The 18,636-nt window shown below is 44.2% G+C and overlaps 1 protein-coding gene across 4 annotated transcripts in view; it reads right to left on the bottom strand.

Annotated features, from left to right (window-relative positions):
• The window catches only part of DAAM2 (dishevelled associated activator of morphogenesis 2), a 260,805-nt gene that overhangs the window by 25,297 nt on the left and 216,872 nt on the right, over positions 1 to 18,636 (bottom strand). For 3 of the 4 annotated variants that reach the window (XM_032790193.2, XM_032790191.2, XM_075064270.1), the window contains exons 15-21: positions 17,623 to 17,730; positions 14,602 to 14,634; positions 12,132 to 12,238; positions 3,681 to 3,765; positions 2,252 to 2,358; positions 1,383 to 1,471; positions 620 to 788 (exon numbers count right to left, since the gene is read on the bottom strand). In XM_032790193.2, the coding sequence (XP_032646084.1) occupies positions 620 to 788; positions 1,383 to 1,471; positions 2,252 to 2,358; positions 3,681 to 3,765; positions 12,132 to 12,238; positions 14,602 to 14,634; positions 17,623 to 17,730 (698 nt within the window). The remainder of the gene's footprint in view (positions 1 to 619; positions 789 to 1,382; positions 1,472 to 2,251; positions 2,359 to 3,680; positions 3,766 to 12,131; positions 12,239 to 14,601; positions 14,635 to 17,622; positions 17,731 to 18,636) is intronic. The other variant, XM_075064271.1, reaches the window with a different exon arrangement.

Genomic DNA, 18,636 nt, shown 5'->3' with positions numbered 1-18,636 from the left:
GGGGTCAATTCCAAGTGACTTCTTATGGCAGTTACTCATTCTGTGACAGCCTGAAGCCATTCCCCTCAGAACTGTTGTCTCATCAGATCCTGGCAAAGGGGTGGGGGAGAGGGGGTACAGCCTAGTAAATACCTGCATGGAGACATCCAAGGAGAACCTAAAGTGCTGCAGGGTGTTACTGATTCAGTAGGTGACACTCTTTCCTCTGAGTCAGTACAGAACCTATGCCCCGGAATGGTGGCAGGAGACATGCTGTACTGTCGGAGGGACTGCATTTTGGGTGAGATGTAAAATTGTGGCCCTGGCTTCTTGTGGCTGCTAAAGATTCCATGTCTCTTTTTGCAAAAGAAAGGATATTAAGCAGTTTCAATTAGCTGTGGAACACGTAAATACAGGTAGCATTGCTGTATGCAGTCAAACAGCTGACGAGTTCCACCCAAGATGTGACAGAATTGCAGTGCTGTATTAATTGCTTCTAAAGCACTTCAGGTTCCTGCAGAGTGAAAGCACCATTGAAATGTAAAGGTAAGACATTATTTGAAATTCTCTACAGTATGTCACCACAGGAAGCAAGATACAGCATGGTAGCTTTCATTTACTTAGGGACTTCCAAGCCTACCTGTCTATGCTGGATTTAGTGTCTGCAATTTTGTTCAGGCTGGAGACTTTGAAGCCATATGCACTTCCCCTTTGGCCCTTGTTCATGTAATTGCCAAAAGCCAGGACAACCTCCAAGAGCTGCTTCAAGCGCTTGCTGCGGGTGAGTTCTTTGGAGGCCAGAAGAATGGCTTGAAAAGAAGTAAAAGATGACCTAAGGTTACATCACAGCAGCTTTTCTGGAGGCATTTATCCTCCGATTCGAAGCATTCCAAAGGACAGCCCCAGGGATCCCCAGTCTCAAAGCGTCCAATCCAATCTTGGGGCCAATCATGGCCTCAACCAGGGCAATGTCATTTGAAAATTCTGAATGGAACATGCTCACTGTAATATCCAAGAAGGGAGCCTAGGAGCAGTTTAAATACCTGAATGAATCCTATCTTCCCCTCCTCAAAAAGAGCACATTTACAGAAGAGCACCAGGGACTGTGTGTATCTGCTGTTACAGCCACACCTGATGGGGAATTACAGGGGTTGGGGCTGTGAAGAAAGTCTGCCTTGAGAAAAAGAGCACACAGTATTGGTGGCTCCGTGGCACAGGGTAATGGAGGGCAGCAGTTAGGACATATTCTGCAGTAACAACTTTATTGAACCTTCGCATGTAATGACAACGTTAGCTGGAGGTCTTGCCTTGTACTGACTGACTCTCCACAAACACAGCATGTGAGTAAATCACTCAGACATTCCCTGCCCCTCATCGACTCCCTGCAGAGGCCTTTGGCATACCTTCCACTTTAGGCTTGCATTCTGCCAGCCTCTCTGGGAACTTCTTCTTAAAGAATAACGCCTGGAGTCGTTGCTGGTAGTGATCGATCCTACATAAGGGGAAGCAGAGGGACATCATGAAGCTTAGGCTACCTATGGAGGCAATGCTCAAACACAGATTCAGCACAGGCATAGTTCCTTTTATACACAAAACTGATCCAGAGGTGGGATTACCAATGCAGCCTGCAGCATATAAAGGCCTATTGCTCCCAATGCCTGTTGGTCAGCGTAAGTGCTATTACTCAGACCAAGGAGTGTGGCATAAGGACACAGACTTTGTACTACCAGTCGCCCATGAAATATGGTTAGTTTTCAGTCTCTTTCAGAAAGATGCATTTTTATAGTAGACTTCAAATGGGGTAAATGGAAAAGGAGTCCCACCTAGGAGAGGTGTCAGGTTGGGATAGGGAAAGGGACAGATCCCAGTGGCGGGGGGGTGGGGGGGAAAGAGGAGGGAGAAAATGTGACAGACAGATGGAAAAAGTGTGTGATGAGTCCCAACCAGGAGATCCAGCAGTTGAAAGCCAGATATGAACATCTGTGTACGTGAACAGTGTTGGATGGATGGAACAAACATGTTCTCATCAATTCAGAGATTTTCCCTAAATGGCACCCAGAGAGAGTTCTTACCACCGAGAAATGCTTATATAATGACTTGAAATGTCTTCACGTTGTGGATGTCTGGGAGCCCCAGGGTGTAATTCAGTGCAGAATCTTGCCCACAATATCTTGATTGTTTTCCATCAATGTCACATTATCCATTTTCTATCACAATTACAGCAGCTCCCAAGAAGCCCCCAGGGCATTTTCTCAGCATATGTTACACAGACCTGCTCATTTCATAGAGGAATCGATCAGCCCGGGCCATGCGGTCAATTTCGTGTTTATGTTCCTCCAGCAGGTCAATATCACTCTTCTCAGGAACAAACTTCAGCAGCTAGAACCACAGACCCAAATCAAAAAGAAGCATGAGGGATCCAGCGAGAGAGAGAGATACACCCACGCGGATGGAGAGTGAGAGACTGCGTGCAAGAGAGTGAGGCAGAGCAGCTCTGCTTCCCTCAAGTGATTGAATTCTGCTCTGTTACACCAGTGTAAATCTAGAAAGAACTTCTTGCACTCCCACAGCAGATTTACACTGATGTAAATGAGAGTAGAATCTGCCCTTCCAAGTGGAGATTATCTATTCCATTCACCCTACAGTACCACACAAAGCCCCAACTATCCCTCTCCTCTCCTGCCCTGCTCTGCAGAAACAATAAACAATATCTAAGCCATTGTATATGTGCCTGACACAGGCTGCTATTCATGTGCTGACCTTAAAAGCTCATACTTTGACAGATTTTTGACATATCTGGTGGGAGTTGTGCTTCAATCTGGTTATAAATATTGTCACATGCACACCCCGGCCTACATTGCCTGCGAGAAACACCAAGCAGTGGATCTGCTTTTTATCATTGATCTTAGCTTTTATCTAAAGAAACCAACAATTTGATAATGAGACGCAGAGCAGCTGAATCTCTGACACATCAGTGGAGCCGAGCACAGGCTTGTAAAATTTTGTGTATACAATTAAACATTAAGATCGAGCATAAAAAGGGACCATCTCTTATGGAGGGGTCAGATTAATAAGACAACGACAACTTTGCACTTTTTAATGCAAGGATCTCTAAGCACTGTCCAAATATGGGTAAGCATCATTACCCCCATTTCACAGATGGGAAAACTCAGGCAAAGAGTGACCCAACAGCAGAACTGGTAATAGACCCAAAGGTCTCCAGTTTGCTGTTCTAATCACTAAACCAGAAATGAAGTAAAGGAGAATAGCCAGCAAATCAAAAAAAAAAAAAAAAGAAGTGGGTTGAACAGAAGAGCAGAAGTAGAGAGAAAATAGAAATTAAGAGAAAGAAAAACTATTACTGATAAAAAAGTCATAACCGCATATTCTCTAGATCAGAGAACTGAAGTTATAATGTACTAGAAAAACTTACTGAACCAAACTCTTCCAGGTGTGACTCCATCTAAATCAATGGAGTTACACCAAGGATGCATTTGGCACACTGGGCAAAATTCTCTTTTACATGAGCACAATTATGTCTCAGGGCCAAATTTAGTGGAGACATTTCCAGTGAAGTTGACTGAGCTGCATCCACTTATCCTAGGTCTTAAATGGGCCCAATGAGCTGCTCCAAGAGGAGAAACTGGCTCATTATCCTTAGACCTAATTATCCTGTACGAAGTAATTGTGATTCTTCTCACCTGCTCCAGCATATCTTTGGCCAAGTCTTCTTGTTCATCCATCTTCAAGATCGCCCGTCTGATTTCGTCATTTGACAGCTTCAACCTTTCAATAGTGTTAATACTGCCCCATTAGTAATTTGAGGAATACCAAAAGCCCCCCTGGATAGCACAAGACATAAAAGGCCACATTGACAGCTTCAACACAGGGCCTCCTATGTCACTCTTCCCCCCCACCTCCGCTTTACTTATCTAAAGAAGTCAGTCACCTTTGTTAAGATGATTTAATCAATTCTGGTGTACAAAGACTTTGCAGATCATACCCCCCCCCCTTCAGCTAATCGAAGTCACATCAAAAGCAGGAGGAGAACAACAATTGGCTCCTCATAGATCAGAATTCCTTTTATCTTCCCTCGTCACAGACACCTTCCTTTTCAAACACTTTTACTCTTCACACCCTGAATCTACACACGACTGAATCCAACTATGAACCTAAGCTTCACCTCTGGGAATATTAAAGCATCTCCAAGGCCACTGAGTAATACTGCTGAACCTTCCTCCTTCTGGATCAGGAAATAGATTTGTTTTGCACAAGTGTATTGGTTTTGCTTGAGAAATTCACTGTGCCAGCATTCACAGCTGAAAAGGGAATTGACATCATGAATTTAGGCAGGTAGTGAGTTACACCCCTCAGCAGTGTAGCCACATCAAGATAAGAGCTCCTGTGCCAGACTGACAAGGTGGTAAAATTATCATCATCCTCTCTCCAGCCTCTGCCCTCTTCTTTAGAGGTCTGCAGTTAATGAGGCAATCAGTTCTAGCAAAACAAGCAGGGCTCAGTGAATTGATCAAAGAGTCTTTTCACCTCTAGGTCACCAGTTCAAATCCAATGCAGACCAGCAGCCATCAAAACTTGTTACCATCTAATGGCTGCCAGCTGGCTTGTCTGAAATGGGCTTGGCGGTCCACAATCCAGTTCTTCGTGAACAGCTATCCACATTACAAAGTCCACACACCACATTTGACATCCTCATTGGTTGTTCCAAGATGGAACGGACCATAAAGGGAACTGCTATCTTACTCCCAAAGAAAGTCTCTACATCAGGAGTGAAGCCTACAGACAAGGCAAGGCAAAGTGGGAGGAGAAACTTTTGTGCAGAAAGGACTTCAGTCTCCGTGGACTTTCTCCAATCAACGCATTACTTAACATTTAGCACGGGGAAAAAAATAAAAAAATAAATGAGTCATGGGGTTGATGAATGCAGCAGAATGTTTTTGTCTTCAGTGCTGAGAAACATCACAGTAACATTTCATGCTGCTATTGCCATTTGGATGGGATCACGTTTTTGGAACTATGCAAAACTAAATGTAAGTGCTTTATTTTTACAGACAGGAAATATTACTAAATCTGAGAAATTTAAATCATTTTAACGTTGCCCAATATAACAAACAGCTGGGAACTAAAATATGAATCAGCAGACATTCAAAAACTTTTTAAAAATTATGCCTCCAAACTAGCTTCAGCTATGCTGTTCCCAACTATTCACCCAATCTGTTTTAGAAATGAAGCTACAGTAGAAATGGTGCACAGGGCCAACTGCCAGCACAAAAGGTAAGAAAACTAGATTTCCATACAAGGCACACAGTTGAGCCACAGTTAGAAGAGATGAGAAGATTAAAAGGCTTGGAAATGAAAGGTTGGAAAAAAACATTTTACTTCTAGGTTACGAGGTTGACTCAAGCTCAACTCAACACAGGGGGAACTGGGTGAAATTCTATGGCCTGAATTAAACTAGAGATCAGACTAGATGATCTAATGCTCTGACTCCTGCTCTCAAAATCTATCAGTCTTAAAATCTGGGAGTCTACGAACTTGCTAGTGATCAAAACCCATTACAATCTGATGGCTGAAGAGCCTAATGTGAAATGATTTGGTAAGTCTCTGCCTACTTCCTAGCAGATGCGTACACATTGTGGCTACATAAATGTTATGGTTTTGTTTTTCTTGGGACTGCACCTTTACATTTCTAGGAGACTGCTCTCTGCAGGAGGTAGGTGCCATATTGTAAGGCAGAGATCCTGCAGACTGTTACAGAGGAGACACGCACACCGTGCTCTCTCATGGAAATCTAACTTTGTCTTTACTCTGATTTTCTGACCTAAACTAGAAACAATTCAGGCTGAGAGGATATGGAAAAAAATAGCATTCATTACGTAGATCATCCTCTCCAGTTGGCATCAGTTTCAACAAGGGGCCAAAAACTGAACAGACAGGTTTGAGGTACATTGGCAAAGACAGTGGAGGAAGCTCATGTTGCTGCTGGTCACTCTAATCTGTTCTGTGGCCTAACTGAAGGCTTCAGTTTCCAACTCCATCGACCTGGCACCTTTCACCAGCACCAAAATCACTTCATGCATTTTTTGTTCAAAAATATTTGAGAGCCCCAAAATGACAGACAGCTACACAAACACTGATTTTTTGGATGCATCTGTGCCCAACCACAAGCAGGAAAATATCTGACTTGGTTGACCCAGTCCATCTTAGAGAGTGCCATAAAGCTTGCCCACTCATCTGCAGGGAGGCAGTTGAGCTTGGTCACTTGCAAGCCTGTAATGGGGTCATGAAGACTGCAAGTGGGCATCCCAGACTATTACAGATCCTATTAAATCTGATAGAAGGGACTCATCAAAATGGGGTTTATTTTTCTGTTGGAGCAGTAACTGCTTGTAACTGTTGAAATATCAACAGCACAAACAGAGTCCCACAGTTAGAAGCCAGCTGAACAACTGGCACAAAGGGTTGTTAATCAAATGATTCTCGTTATATTTTCGAAACTCCCAATCAGCCCTGTAATAGATCTGAAAATCTCCAACAGTAACATGAAACATATGTGTTGCATTTAAACAGAAACAGGTGAACTGATTAAACAGGAACCTAAAGCAGATGCGTAAAATCTTTCCATTCAAGACTGAAGAAAGGTTTCTCTGGCGTGTGGTACAGACACCAAATTAAAAAGTGTATTTATGGCCCAGAAAGTGACACTGTAGAAATTACAGCTCAGCATTGGAGAGCTATTCTCCAACATCAGTGACTTTCTTACCAAGTCTCCAGAGCCAAAGATTATTTATCCAACTGCCACAGTCCTCCAGACTCCAAATGGCATGTGTAATTCCAGCTGCATCCTCTCTGCTTCATACATCTTCACTGACAACAAAGATCTTGGCTGCAAACCCAGCTGGTGACTTGTGACTTAAAAGGGAACGCAGCACTCTCTTCTTCAGTTACAATAGGCTTCGTCTATAGTGCAGACAGCGCCCAAACCTGCAGTCAATCCTGCCCCAGTCTTGGTCAGATGGAAAAGGACCTAAAGAGCAGTGGAAGGAATCCCACCCTCTTCTCTTTGCCCATCCCTCCCCGCATGGTGATGAAGCAAGGAGACCCAACTGCTTGTGGCTTCTCCTAGTGGCATTAAAGCTGAACAATTACCAAATAGCTTCTAATATGGTACTTAGCTTCCCTCCCTCTATCCCCTCTGGACACACAAATAATCCCTATTGACTTTGCAGAGTAATTCATCACTAATCTCCCCAGGACACCTCGGCTGATTTAACGCCAGCTTCACTTGCAGACATCAAGTGGCTTATTGTTTGGTCCTCTCAGAAAAAGATGTCTGCCTGACTCAGAAAATGCCCAGGAGACATGCCGTCGTTTCACATCAATCTTCCTTACAGACATCCAGCACTTTCTAATTTTTCTTCCTTAAAGATATCCATTGATTCAAGCTGGTGTTACCCCTTCCCCCTTTGCTGCAAGACCAACACAGTACACCCATCATTCATCAGCCAACTCTCTCCAGAGAAGGAAAGAGCAACTCATTTTACTGCTCTACTCCTGGGCAAATACTTGCTCAGCTTTCAAAGAAGTGCAGTCACCTACTGCCAGGGTACCATGAAGTTATTCAAAGTACATTAACTTTTCCTACCAAGAGGATGTCATTCCCACTCTTCCTCTCTCCCTGGGAAAATAAATCTCTCATCTTTGACCAAGATAGTTTACTTTTTCAAAAAGGATTCTCATGGTTCTTGTGACAGGAACTGAGATTGGCAGCCCCAGAGACCGACAAGCTCTTTTTAACTCACCAGATAGGTATAGCAGCACTGAACTCCTCCTCCACACACACATTCTCACATGCCCCATTGAGTCCTGACCTAGAGAGATGGCTGTAGGGTAAGAAGGAAGCTCATGTGCCATCTGAAACTGAAACCACCAGCCAAGGCTGGCACGTGGTATGTTTTTGGGATCCAGATATTTGTCTTAAAGGAAATGGAATGACTCCCTCTCCCCCACAACAGCCACCAAACTGCCATTCAATAATAGTGCCTGCTATTCACTGCCAAAACTGGCTGGATTTGAACCAGTGGCCACATCCCATGACTGATGTGCTGAGAAGGCAGTACCATGTGGCAGACTGTGTGATACCCAACCCTAGAGTACGTCTACACTGCAATAAAAGATGTGCTGCATGGCCATAGCTGGCCTGAGACAGTTGACTTGGGCTCGCAGGACACAGGCTATGGTGCGAAAAATTGCAGGGTAGATGTTTGGGCTGGGTGGAACTCTGGCTCAGAGACTCACCTCCCCTCACATGGTTTCAGAGCCTGATCTCCAGCCCGAGTGCAAACATCTGCAGTTCACCCCAGTTACACTTGGGTGTATACCTATGGCACTTCTGTGGCACTCACCATGGTTCCTGGGAATGGGCACTGCTGACCAATTCCTGCACAGGAGCAACAGGTGCGAATGGCCCACTTGCATGCAGCAGTCCCAGTGCCATAGTCTTTGCCAAGGCCTCAGCTAAACCAGCTGACGAGTGGCACACAAGTACATGCTTTCAGTACAATACTTCCTTAGTATGAAAAGTTTTATTCGCAATAACTGCCCAAGTCCATACTGATTCACAGATATAAACAACATAAGACACCTGGCCTGCACAAGAGACACTACATGGAATTGTGCAAGGACACCATATTAAATCAGGAAATCTGAACACTTGGAACAGACAGAAAGAAAAGGTACAGGCAAAGGAGAGCAGAGAAATTTCCAGTTGAGAGCTGAAGAGAGATGAAGAGTTGATGAGGTCCAGAGGGACAGGCAGGCTGTTCCAGGCCACAGAAGTCTGACCAGAGACCTCTGACCTGGTGGAAACTGGGGATATCAGGAATATTGTGAGGGAGGCTGATTTCTGATGTGGCAGAAACTGGTGCATGTCAGAAACACCACAGAAGACGCTGTCCTTGGACCTGGTGGGAGCCAGGACACACCAGAGAGAGTTAGTCCTGTAACCTGGCTTGAATGGGACATACTGGAGGTACAGTGTGAGAAAATAACCTTATGAAACATTCAGAGCTGCATTTTGGATGCTTATCTGAGCCCTTTGCAGTTGGCTTATAGCTACCTGACGTGGACTAGGGCTTGGATCTAGACTCATCAGGTTCCACAACATGAGTATTGCACCCACTGCACAGGAGAAAATCCAAAGGTTTCAGTGATGGTAAATGACCGGGAAAAAAAAATGTTTTCACGAGGAAGAGGATGAGGAGGAAGGTGACACTGAAGGACATTTACCAACTAAATTTCCTCGTCAACAGAAATCAACTAGCATTCCAGTTTTCGTCCCCTTTAATTTATTCCAATTAATCCCTTCTGCCACAGTCTTGTTAAATATGAGAGAGATGGCCATTTCCCACTCCAGCTAGGTTTTGGCTTGTTGGGCCCTATGAAATATGAGCTCTGCCTGACCCTTTCTAACATCGTGTTAGTAAAACAAAATCATTCGAGTAGTGGAAAAAACCTCATACAGCTATTTTACTTTAAAGGACACGACAGTTTAGTGTAAACAAAGAGGGAATAAACTATAGGGATGTATGCACACTTACAGTCAATTGGAAACAGCTGTTGGAAAGTACTACAGCAACCTGAGAGTTGGATCTGCAACTTTGGATTTTAGGATTACACAAATGCACTCTGTTTGCTTAGCATCTTTTTTTTCAAAAAAATAACCAAAAAAACCTAACACTTATTGTGTACGCCTGCATGAACATAAGATGCATTTCAAAGAGGGCAGGGAAAGCAACACGCTCATGAATGCCGATCCCCTTCCCTAATTGGAGAATTTCACTTTCAAAGGCTTGGTGGAGGCTGGGAGCGAAGGATAAAGAAGCTGGAGAAGGAAGGAAACAGCAAAGGCATGATAAAATCCCTTGTAATTATTGTCTGCAATCAACCCGAAAAAGCCACATGCTGCACTTGGAAGTAAATCTGACTATAGACCGTGGAACAGAAAGGCATGAATTTAAGGGAACCTTTTGCCCAAAGATTTTTGCTTCTTTTGTCTTAAATGAATATTGTGAGGGAATTATGGAGCTGTGGATTCTAAATAAAACAACAATTTTGGGCACATTGTTAGGTCCTTACTCCGCCTTTACTCAGGGAAAGCGCCCATTATATGTTAAAAAAAATTTATTTTCTGAATCTAGGCTATTTAATGCACATGGAAAATGCTAGGTTGATAGCCCTCGAGATGGGTGTTTCCTAGTTGCACAGAACACACCGCAAGCTTCCCTCGCTACTGCTCTATCCATTAGGCTCAAATCTAACCTCCTCAAAGAAAGAAATGAGAGTTTATTCTCTATTTTCCATTCAGTCCTTGGCGCCTCTATTAAGACAAGGGGGTCAGAATGTCGTTTACTGTGGGCACCGCTTATCTCGAGATGTTGGTAATGGGGAACAAGTCCCCGTTTTGAATCCAAACTAGATCAGTGGCTACTCAAAATCATGCTCATTTGATGATGGCTTGGTTGACCATGTGAAATGAGCTGATGGCGCTCAGCCTAATTCCTAGAATACAAGTGTCCACATCTGAGAACCACTCCTCAAGGCCCATTTGCTAGCAGTTGGGGAAGAGAAGATAAGGCCTAGAGAATGACCTCCGCTCTCACTCTTTCAGAGACTTCCCCCAGGTCAGGTCTGAGGCATATGAGCAGGGCAGAACAAGGGCTAGGGGAGGGGAAGCTAGTGCCCAAGCTGTTCTTGTTCTTTGGACAGAGACACAAATTCAGTCCCTAGAGCTTCACCCTGGTGCCTTTAACCGGGTTACAGTTAACTTAAATGTATGGAAAAGAAAGATGCACAAACAACCCAAATCTCTTGTTGACAACCCAAGTAACAGGCTCTCACCCTGAGATCTTCTCCCATCAATGTAAGATACATTCCACATGCTTAAGAGAGCTAATCTGGGCCCCAGACACATCAGCAGATCTGTCAAATGGAATGAAAATCCTGCTGCCCCTAAACAACCCCCAGCCAGCTACCAATGACATGTGCAGGCAACTATTGCAGACAGAAAACTGTAAACCGACCCCTTTCACTGGGACAGGGGGGTGGAGGGTGTCTCACTGACATGCTGACTAATGTCACATAAGTAACTTATGAGAACCTCAGTGGGTTTCACCAAGCAATGGAAAGAACAGGCTCCATTTCTGCTGGTCTGGCTGCAGCTTTGCTTTTAACTGTTAGCTTGCTGGAGGGAGGGAGAGGGAAGGAATCCAACGCTTATTAACCTGCACCTCCTGCTGAGCAATGGAATGATTTTTTCTGAGTGCCCCGCCCCAAAAGGTGTCTCCACCCCAGTTGCTGACACTCCTCTCCTATCTGGTGGCAAGGGGAGTCTTCTGCTGCTGCGCTGAGAGCTGAGCCAGACCTGTTGTTTAGCAACAGACCTGCAGCCTAGCCTAGAATTGTTGGCAAGGACATGCAAGGTGTGCATATAGCCCAGATACACGGCATATGAGGACACACAGGTCATTGCAGGAGGATATGGAGAATGAAAACACATCTGCTGGCACTTAACATCTAAAGTGTCTCCTGAGTGTGTGTCACACATTCACTGCCTTCCCCACAAAGGCAATAATAATTTTTTTTTAAGGGTTGATGGGGAAAATGTATTGGATCTGCCAGCATCCTTCAGGGGTCTGGTGTGCTCCCAAAGGGTTTCTCAGAGCAACATGCAGAGAAGGATGTGACAGAAAAACTGCAGTCAAATGCATATGAGCCCATATACTGTTGACTGCACAGTGGCCACATTCCCCACATACACTTGTTTGTGTGTGTTTATGGCAGCTGAGAGCCTATCTACTTGCCTGTGTTTCAATACAAATCTGTGGAGTGCCTATATTTTGGATGGCCAGGTATGTTTGCAAACCTGTAAATACATTCGGATCTCCAGGAGTGGATGCAATTCCACGTAGGCAAGATGTCATCTCTTGTCTGGGTGTGGATACATCTGCATCTGTGCGCATGTGCAGGTGTCCATGGTTGATCTCAGTATTTGGGTGTCTGTGCGTTGGGTCTATCTTTGCCTCTATGCATATTAATTATGCTATACACTGTGAGTTCATAGCTACTACACTTACTTGGAGAGGAGAATGACGCAATTCTGAGCCCTTCGACCATCAATAACAGAAAGCTCTTTAACCTTCCGTGTGGACAAGTATAGGTCCTCAGTTGAGCCCATCTCTTTCTGCAAGTAACCAGACAGAAAAAATAATCAGTGCCCTGTTTTTTCTTCCTTTTCCCTCTAGCCAACATCCACAGAATGAACCAAGTATATTGGGCAACAGTCCGGCCTAATCCACTAGCGCTGAACTTGTGGAGAGGTTCATCCAGGAGGCAGAATAGGAGATAGGAAGTGCCAGAAATCAACTTCTAAAGGACGAGGGACTCAGACAGATTTTCACCCCAATTCACCAGTCAAACAAATGCTGATCATCATTAGTTGTGCAGAATCATCCTAGCTTTTAGGCATTGGGCCCATTCAGATCTCACTCTGTCGTAAATCAGGAGTAACTCCATCAACAGAGTTACACTGGTGTAAAACCAATATGAGCGCAGAACCGGGAGCATTATAGTGCAGTGCACATGTGTGTGTATATCCCCAGGAACACAGATCTATTCAGAAGCCTGAATGGCCTCCAGGAGGAAGTGCCTGCAGTAGAGGTTGCCTAGCAGTACGGAAAGGTTGCATCCCAGTTGGAGGCAGTTGGATAAGAGTCCTTATATTGTCTCTTAACTATTAAGTTCACCATTGGAGCACAAGCCTGCCAAATTCCCATTGAGTGAGGGATGCCAAGAAACACAGAGAAATGACACGATGAGTGGGATCCCTGGAGTCAGTCAGCTGTACTCACCACACAAAAACGGGAACCAATGCCAAGTGGATGTTCAGCAGGAGCATGCCCCGTGCTGTCTCAGAGCCAGATTCTCCAGTCCACTGAGGGCCAGAAACTGACCCTGGAGAAATCCCTCTTAGGAGAATCTCCACAAGTGTGACGCTGGCAGAGGCAGCAAACCATCTCTGACATCAGCTGCCCTCCAGACCCCAGCATAAGGAAAAGGAAAGGATTGAGTCAGGGGGCAAGAAGGGGCATGCTGGAGCAGATTGGCATTAGTCCTGATCCTCCACTGGAGTCAGATCTGTTAGGGAACTTATGCCAGCAGCTGAGTAGCCCTTCCCTGCAGCTCTAGCTTCTGCAGGGCAGCTGAGGATAAGAGAGCTGCAACCAGCTCCCTGCAGTTGTCATTGTCTGCTAGTAATAAAGAATTAACCAGGACTTGAGACCCAAAGATGCATAGTGAGTCTCTCTCCTCTCAAAGGGCTTGTGTGACTCTGAATATGGCTAGCGGAAGCTCTGCACAGGCATGTCTAGAATAGACTTTTTAAAAACTTTTCATCTCCACTACTTTAAAGGCCTTAATTAGTACTCTCACATGGCTGAGAAATAACTGATGTACCTATTTTACAGACAGCCATATTCCCCTTAGGCTCTTGTGAAAATCCCAACCTAAGAAACTTGCCTTGAGGAGTTGTTTCTACCACACAACCTTATCCTTTGTTGTCCCTTAACATGCTGAAAAATACTGAGTTGACCACAACTGTGTATCAGCTTCCCCTGGTGACCAAGGTTCTTATAGGACTTTCTGGGAAGGGCAGTTCCCAGAGACTTGGTGACCAGGACTCATTATAGGACAGCAGGGACTAAACTGCAGAACAAACCCATTTTCGAAAGCTATGCCTTTCTTTGAAGTGTTCTCTGCTCTGATTTTATTTAAGGTGCCTGTAGTGCAATGAGTAGACAAGTGAGCCTGAACTTCTTCACTTCACGTGCACATACTTCTGTCTCTCCTCCTGGTCTTTGAGGACTATGAGCCTCCCAAATAAGGTGGCCTGAACCAGACTCCTCTCTCATCTACCTTCTCTGCTCTTCAATTGTTGAAGGGTCACTGTCAAATGACCTGAAACCTCTTCCCAACTCAAGCCTCAGCATCTTCTTCCTGCCCCCCAGACAGAAGCTTTTCTTTATTGATTGTTTTGTGGCTGGTGAAAGGGACCTGAAGTGACCAACCTAGAGACTGAAGTAATCTCCAACGCAGGTGTGGACAGGTCAGTGTAAACTTTCCCCACAGTGCCCTACTGTGGTGTGTCACACACTGAACTGCAGAAAGCATTGCTACGGTTGAGGAGGACTTCACATTCTGTGCCCCATTTGTTCCTTGGCACGTCTGCTAAAAATGGTCAAGAAGGAAACCAATGAGGGCAAGCTACACTGATGGGGTTTCCATTATGTGGTCACCGAGACCTCCACATTTTGCAATTGAGTGAAAGGATAATGCTTGTGCTCAGCTTCCTCCCACCCCGGATGAATGCAAGTAGGGGAACTCCTTGTACCTCCTCCCCACCCAGGCAGGATCTGGTGAAAAATCAAGCACTAGATGAGCACACGGCCCCTTATTTGCATGGTGCTGTGTGTTGTCTTTGGTCTGCACGCCACAGGAGAATTTTGCAAGCCAATAGTTTGTTTTTAGGAGGCAGACAGTGGTACTCACCTGCTTACAGGAGGAGGGGTTAGTTAGCAGGTCCTATGCAGGCAGCAGCCGCAAATAACAGAGAAGGAAACATGCCAAACATTAGCCACAAAGATAAAGATACCCAAGTTTAACAAAGAGGCAGATTTTAGCCATACAAAGTCTTCTAAGAGAATAAAATTATTTGCAAGTAACATAGGCCCAGATTGTGAAAAGGTATTTAAGCTCTGTTCTGCTCATGGAAAGTCAATGGTATTTGGGCCTTGCAACGCTGAGTGGAGCAACATCTCAATACCTTTAAAAATCTAGGCCACAGTCCTTATCTAAAGAGCTGCCAAGGTTAACATTCCAGGCTCTGTTCTCCTCTCCTTATGTATGTACCTAGCTCCCCATTGTTAATCATAACTCATTGTGCTTCAGAGCAACTTCCATCCAGGATCTCAAGGTATTTTACAAACACTAACTAATTAAGGCTCACAACACCCTTCCGCAGTTGGTATTATCCCCATGTTATACATAGGCAAACTAAAGCACAGAGAGCTCAAGTGATTTAGTCAACATCATACAAACAGTCAGTGGCAGAGTCAGGAGAGGAGTCCAAGAGACCTGCCTCTTAGTCCAATGCTCGTCCACTGGACGCAACACTGCTTCTGCCCACAGCCACCAGCAGGAGATACATGTGCCAAGGGAGGGGAGAACAGATCCTTTTGTCTTTAAAAATAAAGAAGCAGTTTAACAAATGAAACTGGAAAAATATATTAAGACCATGTTAATAGCAGCAAAAGAAAGAAATGCCTTATTTACACGCTCACTTTCTGTTTCAAATGCAAAAGAGCAGAGATTTGCTTTGACATTTTTCTTCACAGATATTTGGATGAAGTTTAAAAGTCACGAACCCAGAGTAAACACATAGTTGGGCAGAGTGGACCATTTCCAGCAATAAAAAGGAAGAAAAGACCAAGTGTGAATCAACTGGAAAAGTTCTGATCAGATTTTAATTTCATGAGGAACTTTGGTTGCTTGGCCTTAAAAAAGAAATGGTGAGGACTTATTGATTGGAATCCAGTTTGCATTGGAATGCATGTAGATGAAAAAGGAAATATCATCATTTAAAGGAGCAACAAAGGAATATTTAAAGAAAAAATCTGTAAAACTGAAGCCAAAGCTGGAATACAGTCAATAACCTTTAGTACAAAAACATACTGCGGTATTCTACACTAGTATATCTTACATCAGTGATACTGCAGTGTTATAAAGTACTCTAGTATTTTTATAATGATCAAATGGACCATTCTGAGACTCCTGGAGATCATTCTCGGAGGATGGCTCCATTCCAGTGGGAAGAGGTTAGGGTCAGGTTAGATTATGGTTAAACAGGCCAAACTGTTTTCAGTGGTTGGTAATGCAGCCATAAATATTATGTTTCTAACCAAGAGTTGGCAGACAAGGACAGCCTTGGCTTTAGATTCTGGGGCTCAAAGGAGGCAAGACTTTGGAAGACCTTTCCTACTGATGAAGCTCCAATATTTACATCTTGATGTCATGTGTTGATGCAACATCACTGCACTGTGATGTTGTCTTGCTGCTGTTATGGCTGCTAACATGTACAGATGGCAACTGTCTGTTTCAGCATGGATTCAGGGTTCCCCTCATAGCTGTGGTTATCGCAAATGCCTAAAGCCAGCCATGGACAAGGAATGGATTTCATGTACTTTAGTCTTACTAAATTGGATTCTTATTGAGGAATAAATACCTTAGGAGGATAGTTTCTCATGCAAATAATCTGCCTAATCTGAACATCCCAAGATTAGGACAGTTCTGGTCGGTCAGTAATCCTAGCAACACCACTGAAATGTCAAGATATTTGCAGAGGCAGAATGAGTACCAAAGTGCAACATTCCCATCATACAATGGAACCTCAAAAGCTTCTAAGTCGGGATGCTCATCTACACACCGTTGGGTTAATGAATCGGAAGAGTTCTGCGAATCCTGCTTTTATGATGGCTGGACATACGGTGCCCAGGTTAGTTCTTTCACTGGAACCAGTTTGCCAATGCCTGATAATAGAAGTCTGATACCTAGTGTAGACTCAGTGGTACCGGCTAATGATGGGAAGGGAAGCCTTGACTAAACTCCTTATGTTTGTGCCATTAAATCAGACTATGCAAGTTATTTTAATATCTTTATAATTTAACACTGGATGAAAAATTCTGAGAGAAGAGTGAGAGAACAAAGCAAGCTAAGTCTCACTTGGTAATTCTGCAACACTATAGGGGGCAATATTTAAGCATCAAAATAGCTTCTCGCTATCATTTCCGTGTCTGTCTTCAAACTTGGGAGCAATGGCCTGATTCTGTAGTGTTGCAAGAAAGTTTCCCCAAACACATTCCAAACGCTAGAGAAATCTGGGGGAGGGAAGGAGGCAGAAGTACAGCCCCGTTCCTGCTGAATCTCATTCCTGGGAAGCAGACAGATTGTAGGTGACTCGCTTTCCAAGAATAGGAGGAGGGGGGAAAAGACTTTCTAATAAATGGCTGCTATTAGAGTATGGTGTTAGTGTCACAATCTGTAACTCGGACAGTTTCTATAACTCAGCCAGTTTGGCCAATATGTTGTTTGGAAAAAAGAGAAAGCAAAACATAGCTAACTCTGGTCGCATAGCTCAATACTCTGTAGCTGCCCAGAATTTTACCCTGGAGGAATAAGAAGGAAAAAAAGGCAGAAAGATTAGGAGCACCGAATACAAAGTTCAAGAGCTTTATAGAAGCTAGCTGCTGCTCAGATCAAATCAGAGCATTACCTGCTGGGATCTGTAGTATCCACAGGCTACACATTGGATTAAATATTGAGGCAACAGCATGCTGTACTTTCACCAACAGTTCTCCACCCACCTGCCCACTCTTGTGCTTTTCTAGGGAGCACCAAACTCTCAAGCAGAAGTGGTGCCAGTGAAAGGTCCAGTCACTAATGTGTCCCATCCTGATCCAGAGTCTCAAGAAATTCGAGACCTGAAATGCTGGGGGGAAAGAGCCCCACCCTTACCTGGTGTCTTTGATAAGCAGAGAACATTTTTTCAAAATCCTCCAGATCCAGCACCCTGAAAGCCTTTAAGTCATCGATTTCATGCCAGATTGTGCCATGGATCTTCTCCTACAACCCGAAGAGAAAAATCATACGTTCAGGAGACAAACCACAGTGAAAACTTGTAGTTAAGCACATCCAATTCCAACAAGGCAAACCCAACTATTGTATCCACTCAGCACAGCACAGGATGCTGCTATCATTTGGGGGGCATGTTTTGTTCCTGGAAGACAGAGTTTTCTAGTCCAAAGAGAAACATTAATACAAATTAATGGGGCTGTTTTTTTTAACCTGGGCATTTTTCAATTTGCATTACATCAATTCCCTTTAAAAATGTCACTTTCCAAGACTAGAATACATCACCGCAGATACCACTCAAGATCCCATAGATACGTTTCCTTCCAACAGTGGCAATTGCTGCAGATGAACACGGTCATGCTGCAGCAAGTGTTGTTGTCATAAGAAGGAAATTTAGCAAGGACTCTAATGTGTGGGAAATCCCAGACAATTCTCTCCAGCTGCAGATTTCACAAGACCTTGCTGCAAACCTTAACTGGGTGTGGAATACACCCTGCATGGGTATCAAGGAGTCTTCAAGGTTTTCCTTCCAAGTGACTCTCTCTATCTTAAAAGACAAATCATCTCTTATTGAATGGGCTCCCCTGTCCACACCAGAAGATACTCAGGTCTTAAACAGATGTGATCCATATCTAACCTCTCAAACAGCAGCACTGAGGCCAGGTCTACACTGCGACTTTAAATCGGTTTAATGGCCGATATACCGATTTACCGATTTAACGCTGCATCCGTTCACACGACGTCGTCATTAATATCGAGTTAACCGCCTCCTTAAATCGATTTCGGAACTCCTCCCAAACGAGAGGAGTAGTGCTAAATTCGATAGTGATAACTCGGATTAGGGTTCGTGTGGACGGAAATCGACGTTATTGGCCTCCGGGCGGCATCCCAGAGTGC

Source organism: Chelonoidis abingdonii, chromosome 3, assembly GCF_003597395.2.
Source record: "Chelonoidis abingdonii isolate Lonesome George chromosome 3, CheloAbing_2.0, whole genome shotgun sequence".
In the NCBI taxonomy this organism is placed as follows: Eukaryota; Metazoa; Chordata; order Testudines; family Testudinidae; genus Chelonoidis; species Chelonoidis abingdonii.
Note: the sequence above shows the minus strand (reverse complement) of the source record. Positions and strands in the feature narration are given on the sequence as shown.